The 21,774-nt window shown below is 41.0% G+C and overlaps 1 protein-coding gene across 7 annotated transcripts in view; it reads left to right on the top strand.

Annotated features, from left to right (window-relative positions):
- The window catches only part of DCAF1 (DDB1 and CUL4 associated factor 1), an 82,790-nt gene that overhangs the window by 52,838 nt on the left and 8,178 nt on the right, over nucleotides 1-21,774 (top strand). For 6 of the 7 annotated variants that reach the window (XR_014232809.1, XM_082348134.1, XM_082348139.1 and 3 more), the window contains 9 exons: nucleotides 80-1,343; nucleotides 1,928-2,126; nucleotides 3,064-3,146; nucleotides 3,696-3,780; nucleotides 6,440-6,673; nucleotides 7,242-7,335; nucleotides 7,854-7,958; nucleotides 8,179-8,252; nucleotides 8,767-8,868. Coding sequence is in view for 6 of the 7 variants with exons in the window: in XM_082348134.1 (XP_082204260.1) it covers nucleotides 80-1,343; nucleotides 1,928-2,126; nucleotides 3,064-3,146; nucleotides 3,696-3,780; nucleotides 6,440-6,673; nucleotides 7,242-7,335; nucleotides 7,854-7,958; nucleotides 8,179-8,252; nucleotides 8,767-8,868 (2,240 nt within the window). In the remaining variant the exon portion in view is untranslated. The remainder of the gene's footprint in view (nucleotides 1-79; nucleotides 1,344-1,927; nucleotides 2,127-3,063; nucleotides 3,147-3,695; nucleotides 3,781-6,439; nucleotides 6,674-7,241; nucleotides 7,336-7,853; nucleotides 7,959-8,178; nucleotides 8,253-8,766; nucleotides 8,869-21,774) is intronic. The other variant, XM_082348138.1, reaches the window with a different exon arrangement.

The following is a 21,774-nucleotide window of genomic DNA, read 5'->3' on the forward strand; positions in this document are numbered from 1 at the left end:
TCTGACTCTGGAATAACCGTTGAAGTTGGCCATTAGTTTTATGAGGAATAATATAAAATGTTTATTTTTTCTCCAATAGGTATCAGCATTATTTTGGGAGTGGCTGAGGGTGAGTTCTTTATTCATGATGCTGAAATTCAGAAGTCAGCACTTCAGATTATCATCAATTGTGTGTGTGGCCCGGATAACAGAATTTCTAGTATTGGCAAATTTATCTCTGGAACTCCTCGGAGAAAGCTGCCTCAGACTCCCAAAAGCAGTGAGCACACTCTGGCCAAGATGTGGAATGTGGTCCAGTCCAACAATGGCATCAAGGTGCTTCTGTCCTTACTTTCCATCAAGATGCCCATCACAGATGCAGACCAGATCCGGGCCCTGGCCTGCAAGGCCCTGGTGGGCCTGTCTCGCAGTAGCACTGTCCGGCAGATCATCAGCAAACTGCCCCTTTTCAGCAGCTGTCAAATCCAGCAACTGATGAAAGAGCCTGTGCTGCAGGACAAGCGCAGTGACCATGTCAAGTTCTGCAAGTATGCTGCTGAGCTCATTGAACGGGTGTCAGGAAAGCCACTTCTCATTGGCACTGATGTGTCCCTGGCACGACTGCAGAAAGCAGATGTTGTTGCCCAGTCAAGGATCTCCTTTCCTGAGAAAGAGCTGCTTCTGCTGATACGAAACCATCTCATTTCTAAAGGGCTTGGGGAGACAGCAACTGTGCTGACGAAAGAGGCTGACCTGCCCATGACTGCTGCCTCCCATTCTTCTGCCTTCACCCCAGTCACTGCTGCTGCTTCTCCTGTTTCTCTTCCCCGTACCCCTCGCATCGCCAATGGCATTGCAACTCGACTGGGCAGCCATGCTGCTGTGGGTGCCTCTGCCCCTTCTGCCCCCACTGCTCATCCTCAGCCACGGGCCTCCCAGGGTTCACTAGCTCTGCCTGGCCCGTCTTATGCAGGCAACTCCCCTTTGATTGGTAGGATCAGTTTTATCAGAGAGAGGCCATCACCCTGCAATGGCAGGAAAATCAGAGTGTTGCGGCAGAAGTCGGACCATGGCGCCTACAGCCAAAGCCCAGCCATAAAGAAGCAGTTGGACAGACATCTTCCTTCCCCACCTACGCTGGACAGTATCATCACAGAATATCTTAGAGAGCAACATGCTCGCTGCAAGAACCCAGTTGCCACCTGCCCACCTTTCTCTCTCTTTACTCCTCACCAATGTCCTGAGCCAAAACAGAGGCGGCAAGCGCCAATAAACTTTACCTCAAGGCTAAACCGCAGGGCATCATTTCCAAAGTATGGAGGGGTGGATGGCGGATGCTTTGATAGGCACCTTATCTTTAGCAGGTAAGGAGAGGTTACCTCACTTCCTGGGAATTGGAATGATTTTTCTATTTAAGTCAAAGTATGTGGGCAATATCAGCATAAAGTAATTAGTCCAGAAAACCATCTGTTGGCCTGAAATACCAGGAATTATCACTGTGTGAATACATGAGCAATGTGACTATACCCCCTTTAGTCAACCATGGGTTCCTCGTGTGATTATTGGCAATATATTGTTAAGATACTGTGTTCTTACTATAACTAGTATGTTTTCTAGAACCCATGCAACAATCTGTCCCTAACTAGGCTCTCTAGTTTGTTTTTGTGCTGGTCCAAGTTGTCTCCTCTTCTCATTCCTTAAAAATCTTAAGTGAAGGTCATGGTATCCCAGGTTTTACACATGGGAATTTTTGTTATTGCTAAAATTTTTAAGTGAAGGTCATTTTCTCTCTTTTAAAATGAAGATGAACCACTGAAGGTCACTGATATTTTGGAAGAACCCATTTGAAACATAAATGCTTTGTTTTTCCTTCTGTCCTTCTAACAAGAGTTTTCTTTTTCTGAGTCCTTGCCTGTTCTTTGTCTCTGATTCTCTTTTGTTTGCCTAGGTTCCGTCCTATTTCAGTGTTCCGGGAAGCCAATGAGGATGAGAGTGGCTTCACCTGTTGTGCATTCTCAGCACGAGAGCGGTTCTTGATGCTTGGCACCTGCACTGGGCAATTGAAGCTCTATAATGTGTTTAGTGGACAGGAGGAGGCCAGCTATAACTGTCACAACTCAGCTATCACACACCTTGAACCTTCCAGGGTAAAGGTCCCTTCCTAGGTTATTCTCAGTCATTCTTCTAGGATAGGTTGGTAAACTGTGGGCTTGTGGTCTGACTGGTTGCCTGTATTTGTGCATAAAGTTTTATTGGAACACAGCTATGCTCGTACGTTTATGTATTGTCATGGCTACTTCTATGCTACCACGACAGAGTTGAGTACTGTAGTTGCATGCAACACAGACCATATGGCCTGCATAAACCTAAAGTATTTACTATCTGGCCCTGTGTTTGCCAACCCTTGTTCTAAGACCTGAACATAGACAGATTTTTAATTTGCTTCATTTGGAAACAGAGATTATCAACTATGACCACTAAAGTTTTCTTTTTGTGTTGGAAGGAAATCTCAAAGTACTGTGAATTTTTAGGAGAACAAGCATATGATTCCAGTGGTAGTTCACAGTTTATTAACACTATTCTATGGATGAAATTGATGCCTTTGCTGTTTCTAAAAGTCAAGACTGTTAAGATGACAAGAATAATTTTCCTAATTTTAAAGTAAAGGAGGTTGACCTTTTATTGGGCTTTCTCTTTGAAAAGCCTTTAAGAATCCTTAGCTAGGAAGTCTAACAACTGTTTCCAGTTGACTGATATTTCAGATGAGAGAGATGGAGAAATATGGCCAAATATTAAGAAAGGAGGAACCATCTTTGACATCTTTCCAAGTGTCGCATCCCCCCACCCCCCGCCTTGGAACTATTATATTTTAGGAGGATTTAATATTCTCTTAAATTCAGTTATTTTTTAGGACATAGGAGGTACATGTTACTTAAGTCCTAGTAGCTTCTGACCATTTCTTGGTTCCTAAAAGTTTGTTTTCTTTATAATCCAACAATATATTTTATATTTTAGAATGCTAATGGAAGATGGCATTTATATAAACACATGATTACCCACCTTGGGCCTCCCATCTTCTTTTAGGACGGGTCCTTGCTGCTGACATCTGCTACTTGGAGCCAGCCTCTGTCTGCACTTTGGGGAATGAAATCAGTATTTGATATGAAGTATGTATCTACTTTTATCACCTAGTCTCTCTGTTTTACAATTTATCCCCTTCATCTGATTCTTTGATTTAAAGGCTTTTGGGAAGAAGAGGAATGCTATAAGTTATATTGCTGACTTCTCTCTTCCTCATCTGTGGTACATGTTTAATAAGATTTTATTTTTCTTAATTCCTGGTTTTTCTTACCAGGTATATACATTCCCATCACACAGCAGACCCTTCACTAATCCAGAATGGCACATCTGCGTATTTTCTCACGTTCACGTGTGTACATTGCTGTCTTTGCTGGAGCATATTTCAAAGGCACATGTACCCTGTTAGCCATTTCTTTAACCAGGTAGTTTCCATTAATTGTTTTGGATCTGCTTGGAGAAACTGGTGGAGGGGATTTTTGTTTTAATCTTACGTGTACAATTTTTTCCTCTTTGGGAGCTGAGAATCTTAGGTGAGTATAGTCAGGCAAGAGGCTGAGGATCACGTTATTTTCAGTCAGTTGAATAATTATGTCCCAAAGGTCAGTTACATCAGTACTTCTGTTGTTTGTTCATAGGCATTCCTTCACAGAAGATCACTATGTTGAGTTCAGTAAGCACTCTCAGGATCGGGTCATAGGCACAAAAGGAGACATTGCCCATGTAAGTACTTGAGAATCCACTTCTTTCAAGTGATTTGTCTATTTGTTTATACTGAAATTTTCTGGACTGAGTGTGAGGACTTCAAGTCCTGTGGGTGACGAGAAATTACTCAGTGATATTCTTTCCAGATAGAATCTGGAAGTGTAATGAAGTAATTCTGAGCTATATGGGAAAAATGTGGAAAGAACTTAATCTGACAATTTGAGAACTATTTCATTAGCAGAGCAGATATTTTCAAACACTAAGTTTTAGATGAAATAAAGTCCCTGCCTTTATGGAGCCTCACTGGGGAGACAATGAATAAAGAAGCAAATATATAGTATGTCAGGTGGTAAGTGCTGCCAAGGAAAAGAAAGCAGGGTAAGAGGTAGGAAGTGCTTGGTTGTGGTGTGGGGGACTTGACTTCCCTTTTTATCTAGGAAATCAGTGTCACTGATTGGGTAATGTTTAAGCAGCGTCTTGAAGGAAGTATGGGCATCATGCAGATGTCTGGGGAAAAGTGATCTAAGATGGGGAATGGCAAGGGGAAAGCCCTTACTTGGGAGGTGGGAGGAAGAAGGTGGGGTAAGAGCTGAGGTCAGTGGTGGGGCATAGCATGTAGCCTCTTGCAATGTGTTGTTTAAGACGTTTGGCTTTTCCTCTGAGTGAGATGCAGACACTGGAGGGTGAGCAAGAAAGCACATGACTGGATGTAAAGTTCCTAAAGTGTGAGTCTGGTTTCTGTGAGAAAGCAAGAGGAGGCTTTCCAGTTAGGATGGTGTTGTGCCAGCTAATATGTGAGAGCTGCAGTGGGGCTGTGCCTAGGTGGGCGTGGTGGAGGCAATGAGAAGTGATGCAGCTGGGCCCTGGGGTTTTGGATACATGGAGTTTGTGATTCTCTGAGACACTCAAATAGGGAATGGGCAGTTGAATATACAAATTGGGGGTTCAGGAGAAAAGTCTGGGGTGGGAGATATAAATATGGGAGTTGTTCACTTGTCGACAGTATGAACCGTGAACTTGGATGAGATCATTCAGGAGGCTAGAGAAGAGAAGTGTGAGGACAGAGTCCTGGCATGTGATCGTATTTAGAAGTTGCCCGTGTGAGAAGGAACTTGGGAAGGAGAACAAAGAGTGTGGCCAGTTAGGTAGCAGGAGACCTCAGGAAAAAGATGTGCTCTAAAAGGCAAGGGAAGACTCTTTTGAGGAAGGATTGATCTCCTGGGTCAGAAACTGCTGATAGGTTGCATAAGATGAGAATTGAGGGAATTCCCTGGCGGTTCATTGGTTAGGACTCTGGGCTTTCACTGCTGAGGGCTGGGGTTCGATCACTGGTCGGGGAACTAAGATTCTGCAAGCTGTGTGGCGTGGCCAAAAAAAAAAAAAGAATGAGAATTGAGAAGTGACCTTTGACTAACCATGTGGAGGTCATTGTTAACCACGTCAGGAGCTAGTTGTGTGCACTGGGATGAAAAATCTGATCAGAGTGGGTTCACGAGAGAACAGGAGAGAAGTGGAGACACTGAGTATAGACAAGTCTTTTGAAGTATTTTGCTGAAAAATAAAGAGAAGAGGGGGTAGTAGCTTGAGGTGGGGGATATGGAGTGGTGAAGGGAGGGTTTCTCCCAAACTTAATTTGAAAATGTTAAAATATATAGAAGAGTTGAAATAGTAGTACACGTAACTACCACCTAGATTCATCAGTTTAGTATTTTGCCATAGTTTCTTTCTGTGTAAATATGTGTGTTTTTCTGAATCATAGAAAGTTGCAGACATTTTATCCCTAACTCTTATAACATGTATATCCTAGCAATAATGACATTTTATTACATAATCACTCTGTTATCAAATATAAGAAAATTTATAGTAATTCCCGAATATCATCTAATATCCATCCCATACTCAGTTTTCCCGATTGTTCCTGATGTGTTTGGTTTCAAATGTTTTTTTTTTTTTTTTGAACCAGGATCCAGCCAAGATTCATATATTGCATTTGGTTGTTATGTCTCACTAATGTTTTAAAGCCAAGAACCATTTCTCCAGTTTTCATGACATTGACTTTTGAAGAGACCAGGCTAGTTGTCTTGTCCCACGATCTGGATTTGTTTGTTTCCTTGTGGTGTCTCCCTATTTGTTCCTCTATTAAAGGAGGATTTTTTAAAAAGATTGGCTATATTACAGCATGTCTGTAAGCTGATGGGAAAGATCTGGTCTCTGCATGGGTTGCACATTGTAGACTTTGGATAGTATATTGAGAGATTTTAAGGAGAAAAGGGCATTTCGTTGATGCCTTTCTCCAAAAAGTAACCTATAAGAGTATTCTATGAGTAATGTTGGTTAGTCCACATGGAGAGTTTCTCAGTTTCAGTCTTAGAAACATTTTCTGTTTCTTGAAAGTGGGATGGGGAAGAAGAGGGTTTTCTTATCCCTATTGCAGTCTCACTTCTTATTTTCTTACTTGTGGCAAAGAGACTTTTCAAACCTTGAATGGGAACCAAAGTACATAAACTTTGCTTGTATGGGTGTGGTCTTCCTATTTTCCAGTTATTTTCAATGTTAGGCCTTTTATAATTTTGATGGGCTTTGGAAAGCTTGAGAGATATTTTACGCAGCTTCTGTTTGAATTTGTCAGTGGATGGATTCGTCTGATTTTTCTCTTCCCACCCCTTCTTCTCTAAAGATTTATGATATTCAGACTGGCAACAAGCTGTTGACTCTGTTTAACCCAGATCTTGCCAACAACTACAAGAGGAACTGTGCCACCTTTAATCCTACAGATGATCTTGTCTTAAATGATGGCGTCCTCTGGGATGTCCGCTCTGCACAGGCCATCCACAAGTTTGACAAGTTCAACATGAACATCAGTGGCGTTTTCCATCCGAATGGGCTGGAGGTCATCATTAATACTGAGATTGTATCCTTTATGCCCATGTCTTAATTGCCATTTGTTACCTAGTTTGTAATGTAGAAATTATTTATCTTTCTACCAATACCTGGTCGAAGTATCCACACAGGTAAATAACCTGGTTTTTTTCCTTTGGTTTGAAGTATTATTGAATCTCTAGTGGATTCTTGTTGATATTGGTAATTATCGTTGACTTTTACTAGCATGTTTTCTTTGTATTGGGAAGTGACCAGATTACTCCCTCCCACTTCCCCAGGTGTCAGATTGACTTTTATCTGTCTTCAGAAGGATTTTACTTTTGCTCTATAGAAATCACACATAAGAGTAAAAAGAAGTGCTACTATTGGGAGAGAGGGAGCTCATGTAGTTTTTATGTATATGAGGATATCATAGGAGATTTTCAGGGTCATTATTCAGTAATATGCATTCTACATGCTTTTGCTTTATCTTGATCTTGTTGACTTTTAAAGCATTAATACCTAGAAGGAGGGGAAAAGAAAGTGGTATTTCAGAATTTCCCTCATGAGGTTAAATAAGTTTTGGGGAAAATAGTTTTCCTTGACCTTTCCCCTCCTAGTGGGACCTTCGTACTTTCCATCTTTTACACACAGTTCCTGCTCTAGATCAGTGTCGCGTGGTGTTCAACCACACGGGGACAGTGATGTATGGAGGTAATAAACTTTTCACTTTTCATTATTCTCTTTCTCCCTTCTCTCCCCACTCATTTAATTTGATACTTCCTATTTAGAAATATCTGTCAAATGTGAATTGAAAAACATTTCAAAGTTGTAACATAAAAGATAAAATAATAGTACAAATGGTGACAAAATTTGTTGATGAGAATAATGTTAGAGTGGAGGGCCACTGGCTTTGAAGATAACAAGTAAATCTTGTACAGAAAGAAATTTCATGAGTAATTTACCATGCGTATCATGATGAACTTAAAGGAAAACCTTTTTTGTCTTGTGATTTTTGTACGCTTTCAGCTGTAACAGTTGTTGGAAGCTAGATGAGAGGTTGAGGATATTGTTTGGATATGCAAGGAGGATGCTTTGAGAGGAATTTACTACAGGGAAACTCTGAAGTCTTGATTGTCCATTAATATTTTCTGCAGTTGTGAATAGGGGATGTTTCTGATTCTAATAGTATTTTGCTTCCCTTTCCCATTTCCCCTTTCCATCCCAACTAGCTATGTTGCAGGCAGATGATAAAGATGACTTAATGGAAGAGAGGATGAAAAGCCCTTTTGGATCATCCTTCCGAACATTTAATGCAACTGATTACAAACCTATCGGTAAGTGTGAAGGTCAGGTATTGATGATTTTGCCTTGTTTTGGTGTTCCTTATTTAAGATCCTCCATTTTCTGAGAGAATTATAATTTTTCTGCTTTTGAAAAGCAGAGGAGTTAGGGAAATATTTATGAACAGTCACCTTGAATTCCTTTAACAGAAAGGCTGGTTTTAAGATCACAGCAGTAGTCTAGTCCTGAGTCTTGTCACATTCTGTTTTCCAGCGACCATTGATGTGAAACGGAACATTTTTGACCTATGTACAGACACCAAAGACTGCTATCTTGCTGTCATCGAGGTAAAGGGAGCAAGAAGAAATCCTACTGTTTTATTCTGATATTTAAGATCATTTTCAACTTATACTCCAGACATTTTTGTCTGTTAATGTGTTCTAAAGATGATGCATTTCTGGTGATAGATTATGATAATCTACTCATCTGATGGGGAGATACACAGTATAAGAGAAGTAGGGAAATCCTGATATAGAGCATTGTGGAGCGTCCCATCTCCTATTATCCTGGACGCACACTGTCATCCCTTTCTTAGAGGAGTCAATCTTTCTCTAGAACGTACTTGGAACAGTGTTGTTCCCAGGGATGGTGGTCTCTCCCTTGCTGTCCAGGCCTTCTCATCCTGTTTTTCTTTCCCTCTCTGTGTCCTAGGCATAACATTTTCAGAATCAGTTCAAGAATTTTGGGTATTGGAAGCTTTGATAGTTACAGGGTCAAGGTGTGTGAGTGCCAGTCATAGCTGAGGTGCAGATATGGGCCTTTTAAAAACTAACTTCTTGTGGACTGGGTGTTCTATTTCAGAACCAAGGCAGCATGGAGTCTCTGAACATGGACACGGTGTGCAGGCTGTATGAAGTAGGCAGGCAGCGTCTGGCAGAGGATGAGGATGAAGAGGAGGACCAGGTTAGTGGTCTTTGAAATTTCTTTCTGCTGAATAATGCTTTATTAGAAATTATGCATTTCTGCTTTTAGTTATAGGGTTTTTCTTTTCTTTTCTTTTTTTTTTTTAAGATTTTTGCTATAGGGGTGTTTGCTACCTGTTAACATATTCTGAAGGCCTGTCATGTGTCCTTGATCACTGAAACTCATTAGAAGAAAGCAGATTTTTATTATTACAAGACTTTAAGGAGTATCTGATAGTCCTGTGAGTTCCATTTACAGATTAATTTGCAGGTCAGCAATCTCTGATTTTGTTTTAGAGATTTCCTTGTACTCAACCTCAAAACCAGTGCCCTGTCTGGCTTCAGGATAAGCAGGCCCCCATTTTCTCAATGTCAATACAAAACCGAAAAGTCACTCTGCTGAGCTGGATCATAGAAATGGCTTAACCTCTATAAATTTCTGGTTTGCATTTTCTCAGTTTTATGGCATAGTCTATTTTCAGAGTATAGAATGGAGCTTACAGGTAAAGAGAAGATATTGATGCTTTTGAGAAATTAAGCATTTATAAAATGTGGGTAGATGGTATCATGTCTCAGAATCTTAGCTTTTCCTTTTTTATAGGGGATTTTAATTTATGGTCATGTTATGCTAGGTGCTTGTCTGTGTGGTGTGTCAGTTGATGTCAGTTATGAAGAGTTTCTTAAACTTCTGAGTTTCAGCAGATCTTTCCTGTCTACTAGGCTCACACCACATTCTTTTTCTAAGGATATACTCTCTTGGCCCGATTCTCCAGACAAATCTGAGAAATGTATATTGCTGAGTAATACAAAGTTGAAAATGAACGACTAGGTTTTTACATATTTGTTGTAGATAATAAAGCAGATAAAATATCTTTTTTCCAGATCTTGGATTCATTTCTGTTTTTTCTTCCACTATGGTGTTGCTTGGTCTTGGTGCTCTATATCCTCTTTAAGGGCACAGAAGTGCCCTGAGTGAGGGCAGGGGCCACCATAGGACAAGAGGAAGCACACTTTCTTCTTTTTGCCCTGCCATTGCTCTCTCATCCTCACCCCTCCCCTATTCTTTGGTAAATCGTGCTCAGTGGTTAGGGCTAATGGAATATCTTTCTGTTAGCATTCTTCCCCAGCAGCTTGTATTTAAGATTTAAAATAATTTTTAAGAGCAAAATTTTTGAAAGTGGTAATTCTAAAAGTTTTTTTTTCGTGCAAGTCTAATACTATGGGCCAGTGACTCATGTTTTTTTCTGACAGGACTTAGTACTGACTAAGCAAGGGTGATTTGTTGTGCCAGTTTGAGGTTTAGGTATGTGTTCCACTATCGGGCTTTATAGGTTATGAACCTCTACTTTCTCCTCTAAATTGAATCCTTGAGTAAACCCTGTCACCTGGAATCAACAAGCTAAAACAGACTCACCTTACAGTCCTCTGTGTATACTCTCTTGATCGCCACTGTCTCTGGTAGAATGTTCTAACTGGCTAAGTATGCATTTTATTAGAGCTCAGAGATAATTCATAATCCCAAGAAATGGGTTTCTGAGCAGAGTGAGGAGAGGAGACTTGTATGTATTTGGGGTTAGTGGTCACTGTGGGATCAGAGCAGAGCCTTGTGCAGGGCTTGCTTCTTGACCCAGAGGCATCCTGTGCCAGTGCTTCCCTCGTGGGATGCCCTCTTAGGGAGGGGCAGTTTCCCAGCTCTATCTTCCCTCTCTCCTCACACACAGATAAGATAGTCATGATCCTTGTTGGATACCATGGGGATATTATTTTATAAAGCACTTTACTGAAAATGACATCCTCAGTACAATAGTTTTTGTTTTTTCTTGGATAGACTTTATTTTTTAGAGCAGCTTTAGGTTCACAGCAAAATTGAGCAGAAGGTACAGAGATTTCCCATAAATGCACTGTCCCTGTATGCATAGCCTCCCCCATGATCAACATCCCACAGCACAGTGGTACATTTGTTACAAATGACGAACCTACACTGACACATCATTATCGCTCAGAGTCCATAGTTTACATTAAGGTTCATTCTTGGTGTTACACATTCTGTGGTTTGGACAAACATGACGTGTATCCACCATTGTAGTATTGTACATAGTAGTTTCACTGCTCTAAAAATCCTCTGCGCTCCACCAATTTATTCCTCCCTCCCCTCAGCCCCTGACAACCACTGATCTTTTTTTTTTTTTTAATTTTCTTTTTTTTTTAGAAATTCACGTTTTTATTTATTTATTTATTTATGACTGTGTTGAGTCTTCGCCTCTGTGCGAGGGCTTTCTCTAGTTGCGGCAAGTGGGGACCACTCTTCATCGTGGTGCGCGGGCCTCTCACCATCGCGGCCTCTCTTGTTGCGGAGCACAGGCTCCAGACGCGCAGGCTCAGTAATTGTGGCTCATGGGCCCAGTTGCTCCGTGGCATGTGGGATCTTCCCAGACCAGGGCTCGAACCCGTGTCCCCTGCATTGGCAGGCAGACTCTCAACCACTGCGCCACCAGGGAAGCCCAACCACTGATCTTTTTACTGTCTCTATAGTTTTGCCTTTTCCAGAGTGTCATATAGTTGGAATCATACAGAATGTAGCCTTTTCGATTGGCTTCTTTCATTGAGTAATACGCATTTAAGTTTGTTCCATATCTTCTCATGACTTGGTAGCTCATTTCATTTTAATGCTGAATACTATTCCATTGTTAGGGTATACCACAGTTTATTTATTCATTTACCTACTGAAGGACATCTTCATCTCAGTGTTGAATAGTTTTGGCAATTATGTTCTGGAGTAATTTGAATAAAGTTTTGGCAATTCAGAATAAAGCTCCTGTATCAACTATACCTCAAAAAAAAAAAATCAACATATTGTGTACCGTGTGCAGGTTTTTGTGTGGACGTCAGTTTTCAACTCCTTTGTGTAAATACCAAGAAGTGTTATTGCTGGATCATATGGTAAAAGTATGTTTAGTTTTATAAGAAACTGCCGAACTATCTACCAGAGTGGCTGTACCATTTTGCATTTGTCATCAATGAATGAAAGTTCCTGTTGCTCCATGTACTCACCTGCATTAGGTGCTGTCAGTGTTTTGCATTTTGGTCATTTTAATAGATATGTAGTGGTCTCACTATTTAATTAAAAAATTAATAGACATTTATTCCTTTAGTTGAACAATCAAAATGTGTGGTTTAAGATTTTTTTGAGTGGAAAGGAATTTAGGTCTTGCAGTTTTGTTTTGGTTTTTTTTTTATTGAAGTATAGTTGATTTAAAATGTGTTAGTTTCAGGTGGACAGTAAAGTGATTCAGTGATATTTAGTGATATATATTTTTTATATATATATATTCTTTTTCAGATTCTTTTCCATTATAGGTTATTGCAAGATATTGAATATAATTCCCTTTGCTTATGCAGTAGTTCCTTATTGTTTATCTGTTTTCTATATAGTAGTGTATATCTATTAATCCCGAACTCCTAATTTATCCTTCACCCTTTCCCCTTTGGTAACCGTAAGTTTGTTTTCTATGTCTGTGAGTCTGTTTCTGTTTTGTAAATAGTTCATTTTTATCTTTTTTTTAGATTCCACATGTAAGTGATATGATAGGTCATATGATATTTGTCTTTTTCTGACTTACTTCACTTACTATGATAATCTCTAGGTCCATCTATGTTGCTGCAAATGGCATTTTGTTCTTTTTTTATGGCTAAGTAATATTCCATTGTATATGTGTACCACATCTTCTTTATCCATTCATCTTTTGATGGCTGTACTTAGGTTGCTTCCATGTCTTGGCTGTTGTAAATAGTGCTGCTATGAATGAATATTGGGGCACATGTATCTTTTTGAATTAGAATTTTCATCTTTTCTGGATATATGCCCAGGAGTGGGATTGCTGGATCACACGGTGACTCTGTTTTTAGGGTTTTTTTTCTTTTTTTTTAAGATTTATTTTTTATTTATGTATTTAATTTATTTTTGGCTGCATCGGGTCTTTGTTGCGGCATGCGGGATCTTCATTGAGGCATACAGGATCTTTTGTTGTGGTGCGCGGACTTCTCTCTAGTTGGCGTGTGGGTTTTCTCTTCTCTAGTTGTGGTGTGCAGGCTCCAGGGCGCATGGGCTCTGTAGTTGTGGCACACGGGCTCTAGAGCGTGTGGGCTCTGTAGTTTGCAGCATGTGGGCTCTCTCGTTGAGGTGCATGAGCTCAGTATTTGTGGTGTGCAGGCTTAGTTGCCTCGCGGCATGTGGGATCCTAGTTCTCTAACTAGGGATCAAACCTGCGTCCCCTGCATTGTAAGGCGGATTCTTTACCACTGGACCACCAGGGAAGTCCCTATTTTTAGTTTTTTAAGGAACCTTCATACTGTTCTCCATAGTGGCTGCACCAACAGTGTAGGAGAGTTCCTTTTTCTCCACATCCTCGCCAGCATTTATTCTTTGTAGACTTTTTGATGATGGCCATTCTGACCGGTGTGAGGTGATAACCTCATTGTAGTTTTGATTTTCATTTCTCTAATAATTAGTGATGTTGAGCATCATTTCATGTGCCTGTTGGCCATCTGTATGTCTTTGCAGAAATGTCTGTTTAGGTCTTCTGCACATTTTTTGATTGGGTTGTTTGTTTTTTTGATACTGAGCTGTATGAGCTGTTTGTATATTTTGGAAATGAAGCCCTTGTTTGTCACATCATTTGCAAATATTTTCTCCTAGTCTGTAGGTTGTCTTTTCATTTTGTTTCCCATATAATGCCTTCTTTTTTTCTTTTCTTTTTTTTTTAAAGAACTAACATTTAGTGTTTATTTATTTATTTATTATTTTTTGGGTGCGTTGGGTCTTCATTGCTGTGCGCAGGCTTTCTCTAGTTGCGGCGAGTGGGGACTACTCTTCGTTGTGGTGCGCAGGCTTCTCACTGCAGTGGCTTCTCTTGTGGAGCATGGGCTCTAGGCGTGAGGGCTTCAGTAGTTGTGGCACGTGGGCTCAGTAGGTGTGGCTCACGGGCTCTAGAGCGCAGGCTCAGTAGTTGTGGCGCATGGGCTTAGTTGCTCCGCAGCATGTGGGATCTTCCTGGACCAGGGCTCAAACCCGTGTCCCCTGCATTGGCAGGTGGATTCTTAACCACTGCGCCACCAGGGAAGCCCTAATGCCTTTCTTTATCTCTAGTAACTTTCCTTGGTGTGAGGTTCTTTGTCTGAAATTAATATAGCTACCCTGGCTTTCTTTCTTTCTCTCTTTCTTTCTTTTTGTATTTTGGTGGCACCACATGCCTTGTGGGATCTTAGTTCCCCAACCAGGGATCGAACCCGGGGCCTCAGCAGTGAAACTGCCAAGTCCTAACTACTGGACCACTAGGAAATTCCCTACCCTGGCTTTCTTTTGATCCATGTTAGCATGGTATAGAGTTCTCTGTCCTTGTAGTTTTTTTTTTTTAAGATTTTTTTTTTTTGATGTGGACCATTTTTAAAGTCTGTATTGAATTTGTTAGAATATCACTTCTGTTTTATGTTTTGGTTTTTTGGCTGCGAGGCATGTGGGATTTTAGCGTCCTGACCAGGGATCGAACCCGCACACCCTACATTGGAACGTTAAGTCTTAACCACTGGACTGCCAGGGAAGTCCCATGGCCATTTAGTTTTAATCTATATGTGTCTATATTTAAAGTGGGTTTCTTATAGACAACATGTAGTTGAGTCTTATTTATTGATCCACTCTGATTATGTCTCTCTTTTAATTGATGCATTTGGAACATTGACATTCAAAGTAATTATTGATATAGTAGGATTAACATCTACCATATTTGTTACTTTTTCTGTTTGTTCTTTGCTCCTGTTTTTGTCTTCCATTCTTCTTCTGCTTTATGTGTTTTTTTGTTTTTTTGTTTGGCCACGCTGTGCAGCTCGTCTTAGTTCCCCAACCGGGGATTGAACCCTGGCCCAGGGCACTGAAAGCGCAGAGTCCTAACCACTGGACCGCCAGGGAATTCCTTTTTGTGGTTTTAATTGAGTATTTTATAGGATTCCCCTCTCTTCTTTATTAGCATATTAGTTATACATTTTTTTTTTTTAACTTTCTTTAGTGGTTACCCTAGAGGTTGCAGTGTACTTTTACAAGTAATCCAAGTCCACTTTCAAATAGCACTGTATCTCTTCATGAATAGTGCAAGTAACTTATGATAACAAAATCTGTAGTCCTAATTCTTTCCTCCTATCCCTTGTTTCATTGCTGTCATTCATTTTACTTATATAAAAGCATACATAATTGAATACATTGTTGGTATTATTATTTTAAACAAACTACTATTATTTTGAACAAAAATCAGTTAAGAATAAGAAAAATAAAATGTTTATTCTACCTTCAATTATTCCTTCTCCAGTGATCTTCCTTAATATATTCAGAGTTTCTAACTTTTTTTTTTATTATTAATTAATTAATCAATTAATTTTTTTTTTGGCTGTGTTGGGTCTTCGTTTCTGTGCGAGGGCTTTCTCTAGTTGCGGCGAGTGGGGGCCACTCCTCATCGCGGTGCATGGGCCTCTCACTGTCGCGGCCTCTCTTGTTGCGGAGCACAAGCTCCAGACGCGCAGGCTCAGTAGTTGTGGCTCATGGGCCCAGCTGTCCGTGGCATGTGGGATCTTCCCAGACCAGGGCTCGAACCCGTGTCCCCTGCATTGGCAGGCAGACTCTCTACCACTGCACCACCAGGGAAGCCCCAGAGTTTCTAACTTTTTTCCTTCTCTCTGAAGAATTTCTTTTAACATTTTATTTATTTACTTACTTACTTACTTACTTATTTATTTATGGCTGTGTTGGGTCTTCTTTGCTGCATGCGGGCTTTCTCTAGTTGTGGCGAGTGGGGGCTACTCTTCATTGTGGTGCGCAGGCTTCTCATTGTTGTGGCTTCTCTTGCAGAGCACGGGCTCTAGGCACGCGGGTTTCAGTAGTTGTGGCACACAGGCTCAGTAGTTGTGGCGCACGGGCTTAGTTGCTCCGTGGCATGTGGGATCTTCCCGGACCAGGGCTCGAACCCGTGTCCCCTGCATTGGCAGGTGGATTCTTAACCACTGCGCCACCAGGGAAGCCCTCTTTTAACATTTCTTGCAAAACAGGTTTACTGGCAACAAATTCTCTCAGTGTTTGTTTGTCTGAAAAAGTATTTTTCCTTCATTTTGTTTTTAAAAAATTTATTTAGGCTGTGCTGGGTCTTAGTTGTGGCACATGGGATCTTCTCTGCGGCGTGCGGACTTCTTCTTAGTTGTGGCACGCAGACTTCTTAGTTGAGGCATGCGGACTCTTAGTTGCGACATGTGGGATCTAGTTCCCCGACCAGGGATCAAACCCAGGCCCCCTACATTGGGAGTGCAGAGTCTTACCCACTGGACCACCAGGGAAGTCCCTCTCCTTCACTTTTGAAGGATACTTTCACACGGTACGGAATTATAGGTTGGTGGTTTTGGTTTCTCAACATTTTTTTTTTAAAATAAATTTATTTATTTATTTTTGGCTGTGTTGGGTCTTCATTTCTGTGCGAGGGCTCTCTCTAGTTGAGGCGAGCGGGGGCCACTCCATCGCGGTGCACGGGCCTCTCACTATCACGGCCTCTCGTTGCAGAGCACAGGCTCCAGATGCGCAGGCTCAGTAGTTGTGGCTCACGGGCCCAGTTGCTCTGTGGCATGTGGGATCTTCCCAGACCAGGGCTTGAACGCGTGTCCCCTGCGTTAGCAGGCGGATTCTCAACCACTGCACCACCAGGGAAGCCCTCTCAACACTTTTAATACTCCATTCCACTTTCTTCTTGCTTTCATGGTTTTGGAGACATCAGGTGTAATTTTTTTCTTTGTTCCTCTATAGGTAAGGTGTTTTTCCCCTCTGGTTTCTTTCAGGATTTATTCTTTATCTTTGATTTTCTGTAGTTTAAAAAATGATGTCACTAGGTGTGGGGTTTTTTTGGGCATTTATCCTGCTCAGTTTTCTCAGAGTTTCCTGGATCTGTGGTTTGGTATCTGACATTAATTTGGGGGACATTTTCAGTCATTTTTTTTTTAAAGTATTTGTTTTTATTTATTTATTTATGGCTGTGTTGGGTCTTCGTTTCTGTGCGAGGGCTTTCTCTAGTTGTGGCAAGCGGGGGCCACTCTTCATTGTGGTGCATGGGCCTCTCACTATCGCAGCCTCTCTTGTTGCGGAGCACAGGCTCCAGACACGCAGGCTCAGTAATTGTGGCTCACGGTCCCAGCTGCTCTGCGGTATGTGGGATCCTCCCAGACCAGGGCTCGAACCCGTGCCCCTTGCATTGGCAGGCAGATTCTCAACCACTGCGCCACCAGGGAAGCCCCATTTTCAGTCATTATTGTTTCAAATATCTCTTCTGTTCTTTTTTTTCTTCTGCTTCTAGAATTTCCACTACATGTATGTTATGCCTTTTGTAGTTATCCCACAGTTATTGGATATTCTGTTCTGTGTCTTTCAGTCTTTGTTCTCTTTGCTTTTTAGTTTTGGTGGTGTCTATTGAGATATCCTCACGCTCAGAGATTCTTTCCTTAGTAGTGTCCATCCACTAAAAAATCCCATCAAAAGCATTCTTCATTTCTGTTACAGTATTTTTGATTGCCAGCATTTCTTTTTGGTTCTTTCTTAGAACTTCCATCTCTCTGCTTCTGTTGTCCATCTATTCTTGCATACTGTCTACTTAATCCATTAGAGAGCCCTTAGCATCTTAATCATAGATGTTTTAAATTCCTGGTCTGTTAATCCCTCCCATATCTGAGTCTGGTTCTGATGCTTACATTGTCTCTTCAAACTGTGTTTTTCTTTTCCTTTTAGTATGTCTTGTAATTTTTCCTCCCCTCCCCTCCCCTCCCTTCCTTTCTTTTTGGCTGCGTTGGGTCTTCGTTGCTGTGCATGGGCTTTCTCTAGTTGTGGTGAGTGGGGGCTACTCTTCATTGCAGTGCGTGGGCTTCTCACTGTGGTAGCTTCTCTTGTTGCGGAGCATGGGCTCTAGGTGCGTGGGCTTTAGTAGTTGTGGCTCGTGGGCTCTAGAGTGCAGGCTCAGTAATTGTGGCACACAGGCTTAGTTGCTCTGTGACATATGGGATCCTCCCAGACCAGCGATTGAATCCATGTCCCCTGCATTGGCAGGCGGATTCTTAACCACTGTGCCACCAGGGAAGTCCCTTGTAATTTTTCTTGATAGCCGGACATGATGTGCTGGATAAAAGGAACTGTTGTAGGCCTTTAGAATGTGGTGGTAAGATGTGGAGGAAGGGGAAGCATTTTATAGTCTTATAAGTAGGTCTTAGTCTTTTAATGAGTCTGAACCTCTGTACTGTGAACTTCACACATCTTCTCATTTTTTTCCACCTCCTTTCAATGGTATAGATGGCTAGAGTGGGCTGGAATTGGTTATTTCCCTTCCTCCAGCAGTTCAGTCTCTGGTTAAATAGTTTCTCCTTAGGGCAGCCCTTGTTAAGAACAGAATACTCTGATGTATTTCAAAATGTTACCTTTTACCCTCCCTCTACCAGAAGCACTAGGGGATTTTTCTCCCATTTTCGCCACGAGAACCAGGTCAAGTTCCTGGAGGTAAAACTCACAAATGTGTGGGGGCCCTGATGACTGGCCCCAGAAGTTTTTATCTCGCAGACTTTGCTCAGAATTGTCTCCAGCCATTGGTCAGTTACAGTTCAGGTTTTCCTACCTTGGTACTGCTTCCTTTGGAGGTTTGTGTTTCTGGGTTTATGCTCTGGCAAGTTGCAGTTCTCTGTATTTCTCCAATTTGGGGGCAGTGGTTTGCCCTGTCACCCCACTTCTCTGTCGAATCGAAGAAGAGTTACTGATCTTTTTAGTTTGTTCAGCTTTTTACTTGTTAGGGTGGAGTGGCAACTTCTAGCTTCTTATGTGCCTAGAAACCAGAAGCAGTACCGTAGGTTTTTAAATACCATATTTATTATAAAGGACAGTTAGGTTCCAGAGTTTAAACCACTTCACCAGATACGGCCAGGAAATCCCTATTATAGAAAGGATTTCCTTTAATGCTTTCCGGCTGCTTGGCCATAGAGTCCTCAGTGATTTCCTTGGTTTCATGGGTGAGAGGATCCCACAGTATTTAAACCTCATGTGAGTTGTGAGATCTGGATAAAAGGGAGAGGTCTTCAGATGGATACTTGAGATCTTTGATTTATTTGTGACATGGATCTTCATGTTTTCTTGAATGCAGCAGTGTTTAACTCGTATGTGTTGCTAGTATTTCTTCATACCAGAGCTTGCAAGTGGTATTAGATCCTCCAAACATCATGTAGTTGCTTTGAGTCAGTTTCTTAATAGTGTCTGGTCTTTTATTCTTGTGGCCTTTTGCTTCCTTAGATACCACCTTCCCTTAATGCATACTTTTCTCCACTTTAGCTGTCATGAATCAAGATGTAGTTTATCCTTGAGTAGGTATAGAAGGTGATGTTGTCAAGCTGTTTGTTGGTATATTATAGTGGTACAGGTGGCTGCAGACTGTCTCGTCCTCCATGGGTTCATTCATCACTACCCCTCTCATTATAGATCACTATGAGATATCAGTTTTGTCTCAAGCTTCTTGGATGTTACATGTTGAACTGTAAATCTGAAGCAAAAACTGGGTTTATTTAAAGTTATTTATCAACACCATTATTCCTACTCTCCCACATCCTTGCAGTTTACAAAGCAGTGGGCAACAGTCTTCTCTGGGAGCTATCACATGGGTCCATGTGATACCTGGTGTCTGTCTTTGAGGAGGAGATCAAGAAAAGAGAAGCTAGATATTTCGGATGCTGGGGGGCTATTATTGGGGTTGGCCTCATTCTTCTTGCAGATGTGGAGTGATGGATGAGAAGTGAATCTTGGGTGGCTGGCTGTGGAAGCAAGAGACCACCATAAAGGAACACCCTAAGTGTTCTTCTCTTCTCATTCCACCCTCTACAGGGAGGCTTGGGTCAGAGAAGAGACTGGTTCATTCTTCTTCTGTGGTTCTATTTAACTTTCATTTTGAGAGGTTAAGGGAGAAAGATACTAGAGAGAGGTAGGGTGGTGTTTAGGGCTTCTGACTCTGGTTCAGGAAGGAAAAATAGAGGCATAGACAGCCAAGGCCGAGAGGAACAGACTCAAGAGGGCCCTAACGAGTGGCCCTAGGGCTCAGTCTGTGGAAGGGCCTGAAAGGTTTCTAGTTGGAAGAGGAGTAGGTGTCTGTGTAGGTGTGCAATGTGGGTGACTTAGCATTGTTTCTGGATTTCTTAGGGTCAAGGCACATTGCATGGCACATACTGATACCACTGTCCTTAGGGATCAGCTGGTGCATTTCATGTTGAAAGGACATCCGTTAGAGAACTTTTTTCCCCTTAAGCCCTTGACCTTTTGGTTTTTGATTCAGAGATGTTTCAGTGTGATAATACTGTATCTATTTAAGCAGGCTTCCTTTGTAACCTTAATTCTGTTGATTCACATGTCCTCTTAGTACCTTGCAGTGGGGTTTTCCTGTATTTACTATCTTGATCAGATTTCTCCTCATCACCTCTTCCCTGTATCAGCTTGATTTTTTTTTTTTAACTTACTTTCCTTTGTTTGCTTCACCTGATTTTAAAACTGGAGACTTCATTTTCATTTGAGTCATTTGCTATTCAGAGTTTTGTCCTAGTCCAGATATCTGCTCTCAGGTCTTCTCAGATGTTCCAGGTATGACTTGCATGGCTCAGGGATGCAGGCACCTGTGACCAACACCTTTGAATTTGCCTTTTCACCTTAGCAAAATAAACTCAGAATCCTGAATGGTCAGCTGCCATCTGATAAGATGGTCTAGCATAAAGTGCCTATATAAATGGTTTTTATTGATTGAAAAAGCTTTATTGAGATATAATTTACATACATAAAAATGGTTGTCTTTTGCCCTTCTGTTTAAATAAGCTTGGAGATTAACAAGAAGGGATGAACTGTACCACTGTATTGTTGAATGAAAACATAATACAGTGTATTTGACAGCTATAAATATTTGATTCCTGAGGTTGGTAGTCTGCCAGCCTTCAGGCATTTGGTGAAAGCAGAGATAAGCTAGTCACTTATCAAAACTCATATTATCCATTGGAATTTCGGTATATGTGTTGTTTTTAAAAATTCAGTCAACTTTGATGTTAGCTTTTAGGAAAATTATAAAACCAAAGATTAGTAATTGATCATTGTTCTTAGATTTTGGAAAGCCAATACATTTCAACTAATTATAGTTAATCTTAAATTTCTTTTAAAAACAAAAACAAAACAAGGGAATAATCTTTCTTTTCTCCACTCCATTTTGGAATCTGGGACACACTGTGTGCTGTGCTTCCTATGTGTTCTCCACTGCCTAGAAGCGGATGGTAAGAGTCTTTACTGATTACACACCTGCTGTAAGCTTGGTCATTGATTCCTGAAAAACCTTTTTTTCCCAACTAAGAAATTTAAAATATTGTGAATTAGATTCTGCTGATGAGGAGAGAAAAGCACAAGTGTTTATGACCCTGAAATGAATCTATAGCTTTTAAGGCTAGTTAACAACAGGAACAAGTGTCAGAAGGAGAAGCAAGAGTTTAAATTTTGCAGATATGACGTTGAAATGTCAAGACAGTAGGCTCAGGTTTTAATTGCATTTAAAAAAAGCTATCCTAGTTTCTAGATTAACTGTTTTTAAAGTATGACGAGAGGTTTGGTTTTTTTCTAAGAGATCGGTTATATTTTTGAAGGCAGTGTAAGCTAAAAACTGTTTCTCTTGAAAAAATAGACATGTATTCAAGAAGAATTTTGAATGGTCTAGAAACAAATGGTGCACTAGTTAAAAGAAAATCAAATTAAGTCCTAGAGAGCAAGACAGTTTGATAGGAGGAGGGAAGGTCACTGGTAATACCTATGCAGGAATACCTTAGAGATATTGTGGGTTCA

The sequence above is a fragment of the Balaenoptera borealis genome (assembly GCF_965194805.1).
Source record: "Balaenoptera borealis genome assembly, chromosome: 12".
Lineage (NCBI taxonomy): Eukaryota > Metazoa > Chordata > Mammalia > Artiodactyla > Balaenopteridae > Balaenoptera > Balaenoptera borealis.